The sequence below is a fragment of the Choloepus didactylus genome, chromosome 11, assembly GCF_015220235.1.
Source record: "Choloepus didactylus isolate mChoDid1 chromosome 11, mChoDid1.pri, whole genome shotgun sequence".
NCBI lineage: Eukaryota > Metazoa > Chordata > Mammalia > Pilosa > Megalonychidae > Choloepus > Choloepus didactylus.
The window spans coordinates 79,272,255-79,285,744 of NC_051317.1; the positions used below are offsets into that span (position 1 = coordinate 79,272,255).

Sequence of the window (13,490 nt, forward strand, 5' to 3'; positions counted from 1 at the left end):
CAAACCGTTGCCCTACGCATGAGTGTTATAAGATCCTTTGTTTATCCCAGCAGTGACCGCTTTTCACCTTATACTATATTGTATAATTTCCCTCCCGATTCTTTCGTTTCCCTTTTCTGTTTTGAAAGCAAATGTGGCAATATTATGTTTATGAGGGGAACAGACTGGCAGCGGGTAGATTCCTTCTAAACTAACCACTTAAAAAGTAAAGCTTTTGGGTATGTTTTAGTTACTCCTCCAGGAAAGTAGGTAGAAAGCCAGGAACTGCATGGACTGGACACCACAGAGCAATCTGACTTTGGACATACTTCATACAACACTCATGAAAATGCGGAACTGCTGAGATCAGCGAAATCTGTAAGTTTTTGTGGCCAGGGGACCCGCACCCCTCCCTGCCAGGCTCAGTCCTGTGGGAGGAGGGGCTGTCAGCTCCGGGAAGGAGAAGGGAGAACTGCAGTGGCAGCCCTTATCAGAAGTTCATTCTACTGATCCAGACTCCAACCATAGATAGAGTGAGACCAGACACCAGAGAATCTGAGAGCAGCCAGCCCAGCAGAGAGGAGACAGGCATAGAAAAAAAACAACACGAAAAACTCCAAAATAAAAGTGGAGGATTTTTGGAGTTCTGGTGAGCATAGAAAGGGGAAGGGCAGAGCTCAGGCCCTGAGGCTCATATGCAAATCCCAAAGAAAAGCTGATCTCTCTGCCCTGTGGACCTTTCCTTAATGGCCCTAATTGCTTTGTCTCTTAGCATTTCAATAACCCATTAGATCTCTGAGGAGGGCCCTTTTTTTTTTTTTTTTTTTTAATCCTTTTTTCTTTTTCTAAAACAATTACTCTAAGAAGTCCAATACAGAAAGCTTCAAAGACTTGCAATTTGGGCAGCTCAAGTCAAGAGCAGAACTAAGAGAGCTCTGAGAAAAAAGGCAATAATCCAGTGGCTGAGAAAATTCACTAAACACCACAACTTCCCAAGAAAAGGGGGGTGTCTGCTCACAGCCATCATCCTGGTGGACAGGAAAAACACTCCTGCCCATCGCCAGCCCCATAGCCCAGAGCTGCCCCAGACAACCCAGTGTGACGGAAGTGCTTCAAATAACAGGCACACACCACAAAACTGGGCGTGGACATCAGCCTTCCCTGCAACCTCAGCTGATTGTCCCAGAGTTGGGAAGGTGGAGCAGTGTGAATTAACAAAGCCCCATTCAGCCATCATTTCAGCAGACTGGGAGCCTCCCTACACAGCCCAGAAGCCCAGAACTGCCCTGGGGGGACGGCACTCACCTGTGACATAGCACAGTCATCCCTCAACAGAGGACCCGGGGTGCACAGCCTGGAAGAGGGGCCCATTTGCAAGTCTCAGGAGCCATACACCAATAGCAAGGACTTGTGGGTCAGTGGCAGAGACAAACTGTGGCAGGACTGAACTGAAGGATTAGACTATTGCAGCATCCTTAAAACTCTAGGATCACCAGGGAGATTTGATTGTTAGAGCCACCCCCCCTCCCTGACTGCTCAGAAACACGCCCCATATACAGGGCAGGCAACACCAACTACACATGCAAGCTTGGTACACCAATTGGACCCCACAAGACTCACTCCCCCACTCACCAAAAAGGCTAAGCAGGGGAGAACTGGCTTGTGGAGAACAGGTGGCTCGTGGACGCCACCTGCTGGTTAGTTAGAGAAAGTGTACTCCACGAAGCTGTACATCTGACATATTAGAGATAAGGACTTCACTTGGTCTACAAATCCTAAAAGAACCCTATCAAGTTCAGCAAATGCCAAGAGGCCAAAAACAACAGAAAATTCTAAAGCATATGAAAAAACCAGACGATATGGATAACCCAAGCCCAAGCACCCAAATCAAAATATCAGAAGAGACACAGCACCTAGAGCAGCTACTCAAAGAACTAAAGACAAACAATGAGACCATAGTACGGGATACAAAGGAAATCAAGAAGACCCTAGAAGAGCATAAAGAAGGCATTGCAAGACTAAATAAAAAAATGGATGATCTTATGAAAATTAAAGAAACTGTTGACCAAATTAAAAAGATTCTGGACACTCATAGTACAAGACTAGAGGAAGTTGAACAACGAATCAGTGACCTGGAAGATGACAGAATGGAAAATGAAAGCATAAAAGAAAGAATGGGGAAAAAAATTGAAAAAATCGAAACGGACCTCAGGGATATGATAGATAATATGAAACATCCGAATATAAGACTCATTGGTGTTCCAGAAGGGGAAGAAAAGGGTAAAGGTCTAGGAAGAGTATTCAAAGAAATTGTTGGGGAAAACTTCCCAAATCTTCTAAACAACATAAATACACAAATCATAAATGCTCAGCGAACTCCAAATGGAATAAATCCAAATAAACCCACTCCGAGACATATTCTGATCACACTGTCAAACACAGAAGAGAAGGAGCAAGTTCTGAAAGCAGCAAGAGAAAAGCAATTCACCACATACAAAGGAAACAGCATAAGACTAAGTAATGACTACTCAGCAGCCACCATGGAGGCGAGAAGGCAGTGGCACGATATATTTAAAATTCTGAGTGAGAAAAATTTCCAGCCAAGAATACTTTATCCAGCAAAGCTCTCCTTCAAATTTGAGGGAGAGCTTAAATTTTTCACAGACAAACAAATGCTGAGAGAATTTGCTAACAAGAGATCTGCCCTACTGGAGATACTAAAGGGAGCCCTACAGACAGAGAAACAAAGAAAGGACAGAGAGACTTGGAGAAAGGTTCAGTACTAAAGAGATTCGGTATGGGTACAATAAAGGATATTAATAGAGAGAGGGGGAAAATATGACAAACATAAACCAAAGGATAAGATGGCTGATTCAAGAAATGCCTTCACGGTTATAACGTTGAATGTAAATGGATTAAACTCCCCAATTAAAAGATATAGATTCGCAGAATGGATCAAAAAAAATGAACCATCAATATGTTGCATACAAGAGACTCATCTTAGACACAGGGACACAAAGAAAATGAAAGTGAAAGGATGGAAAAAAATATTTCATGCAAGCTACAGCCAAAAGAAAGCAGGTGTAGCAATGTTAATCTCAGATAAAATAGACTTCAAATGCAGGGATGTTTTGAGAGACAAAGAAGGCCACTACATACTAATAAAAGGGGCAATTCAACAAGAAGAAATAACAATCGTAAATGTCTATGCACCCAGTCAAGGTGCCACAAAATACATGAGAGAACCACTGGCAAAACTAAAGGAAGCAATTGATGTTTCCACAGTAATTGTGGGAGACTTCAACACATCACTCTCTCCTATAGATAGATCAACCAGACAGAAGACCAATAAGGAAATTGAAAACCTAAACAATCTGATAAATGAATTAGATTTAACAGACATATACAGGACATTACATCCCAAATCACCAGGATACACATACTTTTCTAGTGCTCACGGAACTTTCTCCAGAATAGATCATATGCTGGGACAAGCCTAAATAAATTTAAAAAGATTGACATTATTCAAAGCACATTCTCTGACCACAATGGAATACAATTAGAAGTCAATAACCATCAGAGACTTAGAAAATTCACAAATACCTGGAGGTTAAACAACACACTCCTAAACAATCAGTGGGTTAAAGAAGAAATAGCAAGAGAAATTGCTAAATATATAGAGACGAATGAAAATGAGAACACAACATTCCAAAACCTATGGGATGCAGCAAAAGCAGTGCTGAGGGGGAAATTTATAGCACTAAACGCATATATTAAAAAGGAAGAAAGAGCCAAAATCAAAGAACTAATGGATCAACTGAAGAAGCTAGAAAATGAACAGCAAACCAATCCTAAACCAAGTAGAAGACAAGAAATAACAAGGATTAAAGCAGAAATAAATGACATAGAGAACAAAAAAACAATAGAGAGGATAAATATCACCAAAAGTTGGTTCTTTGAGAAGATCAACAAGATTGACAAGCCCCTAGCTAGACTGACAAAATCAAAAAGAGAGAAGACCCATATAAACAAAATAATGAATGAAAAAGGTGACATAACTGCAGATCCTGAAGAAATTAAAAAAATTATAGGAGGATATTATGAACAACTATATGGCAACAAACTGGATAATGTAGAGGAAATGGACAATTTCCTGGAAACATATGAACAACCTAGACTGACCAGAGAAGAAATAGAAGACCTCAACCAACCCATCACAAGCAAAGAGATCCAATCAGTCATCCAAAATCTTCCCACAAATAAAATGCCCAGGGCCAGATGGCTTCACAGGGGAATTCTACCAAACTTTCCAGAAAGAACTGACACCAATCTTACTCAAACTCTTTCAAAACATTGAAGAAAATGGAACACTACCTAACTCATTTTATGAAGCTAACATCAATCTAATACCAAAACCAGGCAAAGATGCTACAAAAAAGGAAAACTACCGGCCAATCTCCCTAATGAATATAGATGCAAAAATCCTCAACAAAATACTTGCAAATCGAATCCAAAGCCACATTAAAAAAATCATACACCATGACCAAGTGGGGTTCATTCCAGGCATGCAAGGATGGTTCAACATAAGAAAATCAATCAATGTATTACAACACATTAACAAGTCAAAAGGGAAAAATCAATTGATCATCTCAATAGATGCTGAAAAGCATTTGACAAAATCCAACATCCGTTTTTGATAAAAACACTTCAAAAGGTAGGAATTGAAGGAAACTTCCTCAACATGATAAAGAGCATATATGAAAAACCCACAGCCAGCATAGTACTCAATGGTGAGAGACTGAAAGCCTTCCCTCTAAGATCAGGAACAAGACAAGGATGCCCGCTGTCACCACTGTTATTCAGCATTGTGCTGGAAGTGCTAGGCAGGGCAATCCGGCAAGACAAAGAAATAAAAGGCATCCAAATTGGAAAAGAAGAAGTAAAACTGTCATTGTTTGCAGATGACATGATCTTATATCTAGAAAACCCTGAGAAATCGACGATACAGCTACTAGAGCTAATAAACAAATTTAGCAAAGTAGCGGGATACAAGATTAATGCACATAAGTCAGTAATGTTTCTATATGCTAGAAATGAACAAACTGAAGAGACACTCAAGAAAAAAATACCATTTTCAATAGCAACTAAAAAAATCAAGTACCTAGGAATAAACTTAACCAAAGATGTAAAAGACCTATACAAAGAAAACTACATAACTCTACTAAAAGAAATAGAAGGGGACCTTAAAAGTTGGAAAAATATTCCATGTTCATGGATAGGAAGGCTAAATGTCATTAAGATGTCAATTCTACCCAAACTCATCTACAGATTCAATGCGATCCCAATCAAAATTCCAACATCCTACTTTGCAGACTTGGAAAAGCTAGTTATCAAATTTATTTGGAAAGGAAAGATGCCTCGAATTGCTAAAGACACTCTAAAAAAGAAAAACGAAGTGGGAGGACTTACACTCCCTGACTTTGAAGCTTATTATAAAGCCACAGTTGCCAAAACAGCATGGTACTGGCACAATGATAGACATATAGATCAATGGAATCGAATTGAGAATTCAGAGATAGACCCTCAGATCTATGGCCGACTGATCTTTGATAAGGCCCCCAAAGTCACTGAACTGAGTCATAATGGTCTTTTCAACAAACGGGGCTGGGAGAGTTGGATATCCATATCCAAAAGAATGAAAGAGGACCCCTACCTCACCCCCTACACAAAAATTAACTCAAAATGGATGAAAGATCTCAATATAAAAGAAAGTACCATAAAACTCCTAGAAGATAATGTAGGAAAACATCTTCAAGACTTTGTATTAGGCAGCCACTTTCTAGACTTTACACCCAAAGCACAAGCAACAAAAGAAAAAATAAATGGGAACTCCTCAAGCTTAGAAGTTTCTGCACCTCAAAGGAATTTCTCAAAAAGGTAAAGAGGCAGCCAACTCAATGGGAAAAAATTTTTGGGAACCATGTATCTGACAAAAGACTGATATCTTGCATATATAAAGAAATCCTACAACTCAATGACAATAGTACAGACAGCTCTATTATAAAATGGGCAAAAGATATGAAAAGACAGTTCTCTGAAGAGGAAATACAAATGGCCAAGAAACACGTGAAAAAATGTTCAGCTTCACTAGCTATTAGAGAGATGCAAATTTAGACCACAATGAGATACCATCTCACACCGATTAGAATGGCTGCCATTAAACAAACAGGAAACTACAAATGCTGGAGGGGATGTGGAGAAATTGGAACTCTTATTCATTGTTGGTGGGACTGTATAATGGTTCAGCCACTCTGGAAGTCAGTCTGGCAGTTCCTTAGAAAACTAGATATAGAGTTACCATTTGATCCAGCGATTGCACTTCTTGGTATATACCCAGAAGATCGGATAGCAGTGACACGAACAGATGTCTGCACACCAATGTTCATAGCAGCACTATTCACAATTGCCAAGAGATGGAAACAACCCAAATGTCCTTCAACAGATGAGTGGATAAATAAAATGTGGTATATACACACGATGGAATACTACGCGACAGTAAGAAGGAATGATCTTGTGAAACATATGACAACATGGATGAACCTTGAAGACATAATGCTGAGCGAAATAAGCCAGGCAGAAAAAGAGAAATATTATATGCTACCACTAATGTGAACTTTGAAAAATGTAAAACAAATGGTTTATAATGTAGAATGTAGGGGAACTAGCAATAGAGAGCAATTAAGGAAGGGGGAACAATAATCTAAGAACAGATAAGCTATTTAACGTTCTGGGGATGCCCAGGAATGACTATGGTCTGTTAATTTCTGATGGATATAGTAGGAACAAGTTCACAGAAATGTTGCTATATTAGGTAACTTTCTTGGGGTAAAGTAGGAACATGTTGGAAGTTAAGCAGTTATCTTAGGTTAGTTGTCTTTTTCTTACTCCCTTGTTATGGTCTCTTTGAAATGTTCTTTTATTGTATGTTTGTTTTCTTTTTAACTTTTTTTCATACAGTTGATTTAAAAAAGAAGGGAAAGTTAAAAAACAAAACAAAACAAAAAAAAAAAAACAAGGAAAAAAAGATGTAGTGCCCCCTTGAGGAGCCTGTGGAGAATGCAGAGGTATTGGCCTACCCCACCTCGATGGTTGCTAACGTGACCACAGACCTAGGGGACTGGTGGTTTGATGGGTTGAGCCCTCTACCACAGGTTTTACCCTTGGGAAGACAGTTGCTGCAAAGGAGAGTCTAGGCCTTCCCATGGTTGTGCCTAAGAGCCTCCTCCCGAATGCCTCTTTGTTGCTCAGATGTGGCCCTGTCTCTCTAGCTAAGGCAACTTGAAAGGTGAAATCACTGCCCTCCCCCCTACGTGGGATCAGACACCCAGGGGAGTGAATCTCCCTGGCAACGTGGAATATGACTCCCAGGGAGGAATGTAGACCTGGCATCGTGGGACGGAGAACATCTTCTTGACCAAAAGGGGGATGTGAAAGGAAATGAAATAAGCTTCAGTGGCAGAGAGATTCCAAAACGAGCCGAGAGGTCACTCTGGTGGGCACTCTTATGCACACTTTAGACAACCCTTTTTAGGTTCTAAAGAATTGGGGTAGCTGGTGGTGGATACCTGAAACTATCAAACTACAACCCAGAACCCATGAATCTCGAAGAGAGTTGTATAAAAATGTAGCTTATGAGGGGTGACAATGGGATTGGGAAAGCCATAAGGACCACACTCCACTTTGTCTAGTTTATGGATGGATGAGTAGAAAAATAGGGGAAGGAAACAAAGAGACAAAGGTACCCAGTGTTCTTTTTTACTTCAATTGCTCTTTTTCACTCTAATTATTATTCTTGTTATTTTTGTGTGTGTGCTAATGAAGGTGTCAGGGATTGATTTAGGTGATGAATGTACAACTCTGTAATGGTACTGTGAACAATCAAATGTACGATTTGTTTTGTATGACTGCATGGTATGTGAATATATCTCAATAAAATGAAGATTAAAAAAAAAAAAAAAAAGTAAAGTTTTTGAAAACCTTTGCCTGTTTTTGTATGGATTCCATGATAAAAATGTGTAGTTCCTCTGTTCCTCTGAGTCTGGATAACGTTTATAGCTTTTGTTTTTCACTCTTCTTGGGTTCGGTAAAAAATGCAGTACAGCTGAGAAAATGCTTAAAAGATGCTATAATACTTTGTTACAATTCTGCATCTGGTTGTATTGTACTTCTGCAATTGCTTCTTAAGCAGCTACAAATATGTTTAACTTTTAAAGGAATCCTAGAAGTAACAAGTCCGTAAATGGTTTAACTCCACCCCGATAGTGTTCTTTCTCCAACTTCCCACTCCACAGATGCTAAGCCTGATTTGCTCCCTCTGGTTTTCTTGCGATATTTTAAATATTAAAATATGTGAACTCTAGAAATGTTTGCAGACAATTCTCAGTTTTAGAATTACCACATCAACTGTGAGAACACAGCTCTTTGTAACAAAACCCAAATTCTAGTTCTAAAAATAATACTATTTCAATTACGTCTAACTAATGTTTGTAATATTGTTTCTATTAGAAAAAAATATGCTGCTGCTTTTGTCTTGAGAGAGCATAGAGTGTAGAAGCACAGTGGGTCAAGGTGTAGGGTAAAGGGAAGCTTTCTGATAGCTTGGTTAGTAGTTCTGTTTGTCATTCCCAGGTGTTAAACACCCTTGCTGTTTTTTCTTATGTATAGCTTGAGCTGTTCAAAGATGTCACATTTTGTCTGTTTGCTCCCGGTCATTAAACCAGTAAACTAACTTTCATAATTAGCTTACTAATGGCACTCTTACTCTTTGTTAAAATGTATATGAGAAAAACTGTTTCTTTCTTCCATATTGTGTTGCCAGACTGCCACACCATGTGTACTGGACTTTCTCTCTCTTTCTCTCTCTCAATCTCAATCTCAATCTCTTTCTCTTGTCTTGTCATTAATAGAATGAGTGCTAGATGAAATTGGGAAATTTGAGTTCTTGAACTGGTTGTGTTCAGGAGATTTGAGATTTATTATCGCTCATACCCAAGAACCCATGAATTTCCTATGTTTTCCACTCCTGACCATCCCTGGCCTTTCATGTCTGTCTAGACTGTGCTTCTTGGGGAGGTTCTCCCCCACGTGGCACCTGCCAGGGTGACTAATTCCCCACCCCAGCCCTGCACACACCCTCTGGTGATATTTCTTGACTAGAGGCTGTGGTGCCTCTGGCTTGATTCCCAAGTCATCTTGCATGCAATTATGGCAGACGTAAAACTCCCTGATCTTTGCAGTCCTAAAGAAAGGTAGCGACTTATTTCACAAGGCCCTTATCCTTCAGGTGTGGGTCTCCTAATAGAGTCTGGAGTCAGAACCAGGCATGTATTATTCACCCCTTCATTGTTGAACACAGCTGTGTTGGTGCTTACATGTTTCAGAGCCTGGGTTGAGGTCTTTTACAGTAATTCTTTAGTGAGACTTTTTGAGGAAGTGGTTTTGCATCCTCTATGGGGTATCGTTTTAATATTCTATTTATATATGTGTATATAATATCCAACCTTTTCTCTTAAGAACGTGAACATGACTGCAGAGTTTCACAGTCTGTCTTTATTTAGAGACAATTATTTGCAGTTTATTATCTGTTATATATAGTATCTCTATTGGAAGAGATGGAAAATACTACAGGTATTCAGTCAGTATGGTAAACATCAGTAATTCCAAAGGACCTTAAAATAGTTTTTGCAAGCATTTACAATGTCTAAGATTCTGCTTAATATGTAGCTATGTCATTGGGAGATGTGTGTGTATATATATTTTTAATGTTTTTTGTTTTTAAACTACAGGAGCTCTTACCAAAGTAAAGGAGAGTAGGCGACATGTGGAAGAAGGGAAAATGGAGGTTCAAAAGGCTGATGGCATTCAAGATCGCTGTAACACTATTTCTTTTGCCACTTTGGCTGAAATTCACCACTTCCATCAAATTCGAGTAAGAGACTTTAAATCACAGATGCAGCATTTCTTACAACAACAAATAATATTTTTCCAAAAAGTGACCCAGAAATTGGAAGAAGCTCTTCACAAATATGACAGTGTTTAATGACTGGACATTGAATTATGGACTTTTTTTCAGTTTGAGGAAATTTCTACAGCAGAATAAAAACTGCTATCAAAGACCTATTGCCAACTGTCAGTGGTGGTACAAGGATGATTTTGTGTTCAAATGAAACCCAGCTGAATATATAATTATGTAGGAAAGAAACAGTTAATATGGTTATGTAATAGAAACAGTACCACACATTGTAACTAAATTATACTACGTATGCCTACACTACCATTGTAACTTTTTGAATAATGATTATACTATTTGCCTTATTGCTTTTTGAAGTATGGGTATTTTAGTGCATACTTTGTAGACCTCAAAACCCATGAAGAGTCTCAAAGAAGCTGGCTGGATAAAAGCCTGCTGTGGATGCCTTTTTACTCTCATAGATCGGGATTACCTAAATTCAACCTATTCTCTGTTTACAAACTCCAACTAGAGCAGCTATGCTACTTTGTGCCTTTAGACTCTTGGTTTTCATTTCTTCCCCCTCCTTTTAATTTTTTTTTTTTTTAAGTAAGCCACAACTTTTATGAATGAAAGTGTAAAAGGCCAGTGCATATAATGACAAACTGATGGCCACCTCATGTTTGCTGAGGGTGGGGGTGGGGATCAGCTGTCATCAGTTTGCACGGCGAGTATTATCTCCTGATAAAATGCCGGCAAGAGCAGAGAAGAGGGACTCGATGGTCATCTCAGAATGAAGTCTTTTAGGAAGGGATGTGGTGCCACTCTATTCCCTTAGATGCTATAGTAGCAGAAGTCTCTTTACTCAAGGGAAAACTTGGCATGAAGATTTAAGCGAACATGTCTTATAAAATGGAGAAGAGGAGTCTGGTCAATCAGGGGATACAAGTACAGGATCAGTGACAATACACACTCAGTTTTAAGTTCTTAAAGATTTTTTGTTTTGTTTTTAGCTTAAAGATTTTAATATTTAGTGTGTGTGTTTTTTTCTTAATGGATCCATACTGTTAACTGATTGAGACTCCACTGTGATTCACTCGTTTACTTAATCAAAAACTTTTCAGGGATGTCTGTAAAATTCAGTGTTATTCGTGATGAAAAGTAGTGTTGGTTGCTATGAGGAGGGACCAGAAATAATTTCTATTATTCCAAATACTGAAGGAAAAAATAATTGATTTATACTGCATTTAAAAAAAAAAGTATTGATAAGCCCCAGAATATTTGACCTTAAAAGTTATTTTAATATATTCTTTTATTATTATAAGGGAAATACAAATGGCTGATAAATACCAAAAAGATTCAAAAGCAGCTTAATTTAAAAAGCACAAAGATTCTGGCTTGAAATGCCAAACTCTCAATGTTTTTGTAGTTGGTGAGCTAAATAATGTGATCCTTGAGTTTACAGATTTAAAACTGTCACTGAAAGGTTAAAATATCCACTGTTTTTATGAAGTCAAATTTATGCTGCCTCAGAAATCCCTTGGTACTGAAATGGTAACCTGGAAGTAAAGAGGTCAGTTGGAAAATTGGTGAGTCACTAGGTCAGTTTGCAGATAGTAAAAAACGAAAAGGTTATTGAAACAGATACTCAACAGCACATTTAATTTCTAAAAAGTAATTCATATGGGTTATATTTTTTAAGACTAGTTTATCATTTTGACCCTTGGTCAAAATTTCATACCTTAGAAATTTTTGATTTGACATCATGTGGCTTTATCTTTACTATAGATATTCAGAACTGTAACCAAATACATTGTCCTCTAAAAAGTAACCTTTATCTTCTTGATTGCAAAATACAGTTCTGTAAACAAAATCCATATATATAAAAATGTTAATTTTATTGTAGGAGTTGGGAGAGTATAGTGTTTAAAGTTTGAGTCTGTATTGGACAGATAAGCACTATGCTTTTCAAATGATGTGAAAAATCACTTGTCTCTATTTTGATGTTGGTTTGAGGGTTTTTTGTTTTTGTTTTTTTTGTTTGTTTTTTTTAAAGAAAATCACTAAACTTGTGCAATGATAGCATGGAAATTATCTGAGGTCTTGTATGATTGTGCTTTAGCCAGGGTGGATATAGCTTAAATTATAACAACTAAAGATTAAAGTACAAGGAAGTAGCAGTTCATGCTGCCTACTTCTAAGAGAACCTTTTTACTTTGTAACTACATTACATTATAATGCCACTGATTCATAAGGGGTTTCAATTATTTTTGTGAGGTAGAACACCAGAATTACTAGTCTTCCTTTTCATCTAAGATCTTTATTTCTCAGACAGTCCTGTTGGAGCATTTCAGGACTCAACATTGCTGCAACGTTAATGCCCAAGAGAAAAGCCATCATGAGTGTGTGCTGGTTGTCACGACCAGCGTGGAACGATTTTTAAAAAATAAACTGTCATGCCCTTCATGCCATTACTTGTCTTTATTTCTGTAATTTGTCATTCTGGTATGTGATGTGTTTGTAATGCAAGGGCATCCTTTTGAGCCTGGCTTTGCTGTTTTAATTACAGCTGGCATCGTGTATGTGCTGCAACTACAGTGCAGCGAGACTGGTGCCACGAGCTGTGCCTTAGAACCCTTTTACCCTTCCAGGCTGTCGTTTCTGAACGTATGGTTTGTACCCGGACCAAGGGAACACGTTTGAAAGTGAAACATGAAGTTAGTGCAGCAGGAACTGGGATTGCAGTAGGAATTAGGGTTTTTATTGGGCTTCACTGGTACAGTTGAGTCTTGCATCTGTTCATAACAACACAGCAGATTCTTAAGAGCCGATTTTTAATTGTCCTAAATTTTGCTGCTGTTCTCATAGTTAAGGACTTGAAATATATTTTAGTCTGTAAAGTTGTGCATGTAAGTTTATGTATAGACTTTTAGATGTCATTCTTTACCAAGTTCATTACTATAGGCTTTTTCCCCCTTTATGTCTTTATTTCCTCAGAAGCAAATACCATGTCTGATACTTTTAAATCAATAAGCATTATTCATTTTCTCATCAATAACTTTATCTTTGTCTAACAGAATAAGTAAAACAGGGTATTATTTATTTATCAACTAGGACTGTTGAGTATGGTTTGTTTTATTTCCTTCAAAATGTTATGATTAGTGAGATCAGCCATGTTTATCTCTTAAAAAATAAGAGTTTTATTCCTCAGCTTTAATGGAATATTATAATTAATTTTTTCTCCATTAGCCGAGAGTGTAGTGATTTAATGTTGAAAGACTTAACACAGGATAAAAAGAGTTGTGAGCTTCCATCTGCAATTGCTATGAAAATTGTTCCTAAAACTCTAGAGCAATTTGACTAATTTAAAACCAGAGCCATTCAAGTAGTCCCACTGCGTGTCTGCTTATGTTAGTAGTAACATCAGTAACTATTAAACATACAGCAGTAAAGTGAGTGTTTTTTGAAATAAATGCTGTGAGTCCAGCATCTGACACATAGT

The 13,490-nt window shown here is 38.1% G+C and overlaps 1 protein-coding gene across 1 annotated transcript in view; it reads left to right on the forward strand.

The window, feature by feature from the left end:
- Positions 1-12,454, forward strand: part of SNX18 (sorting nexin 18) — a 35,519-nt gene extending 23,065 nt beyond the window's left edge. Inside the window, 1 exon segment of the mRNA XM_037799158.1 lies at positions 9,825-12,454. Coding sequence (XP_037655086.1) covers positions 9,825-10,078 — 254 coding nt within the window. The 3' untranslated portion in view covers positions 10,079-12,454.
- The last annotated feature ends 1,036 nt before the right edge of the window (positions 12,455-13,490 follow it).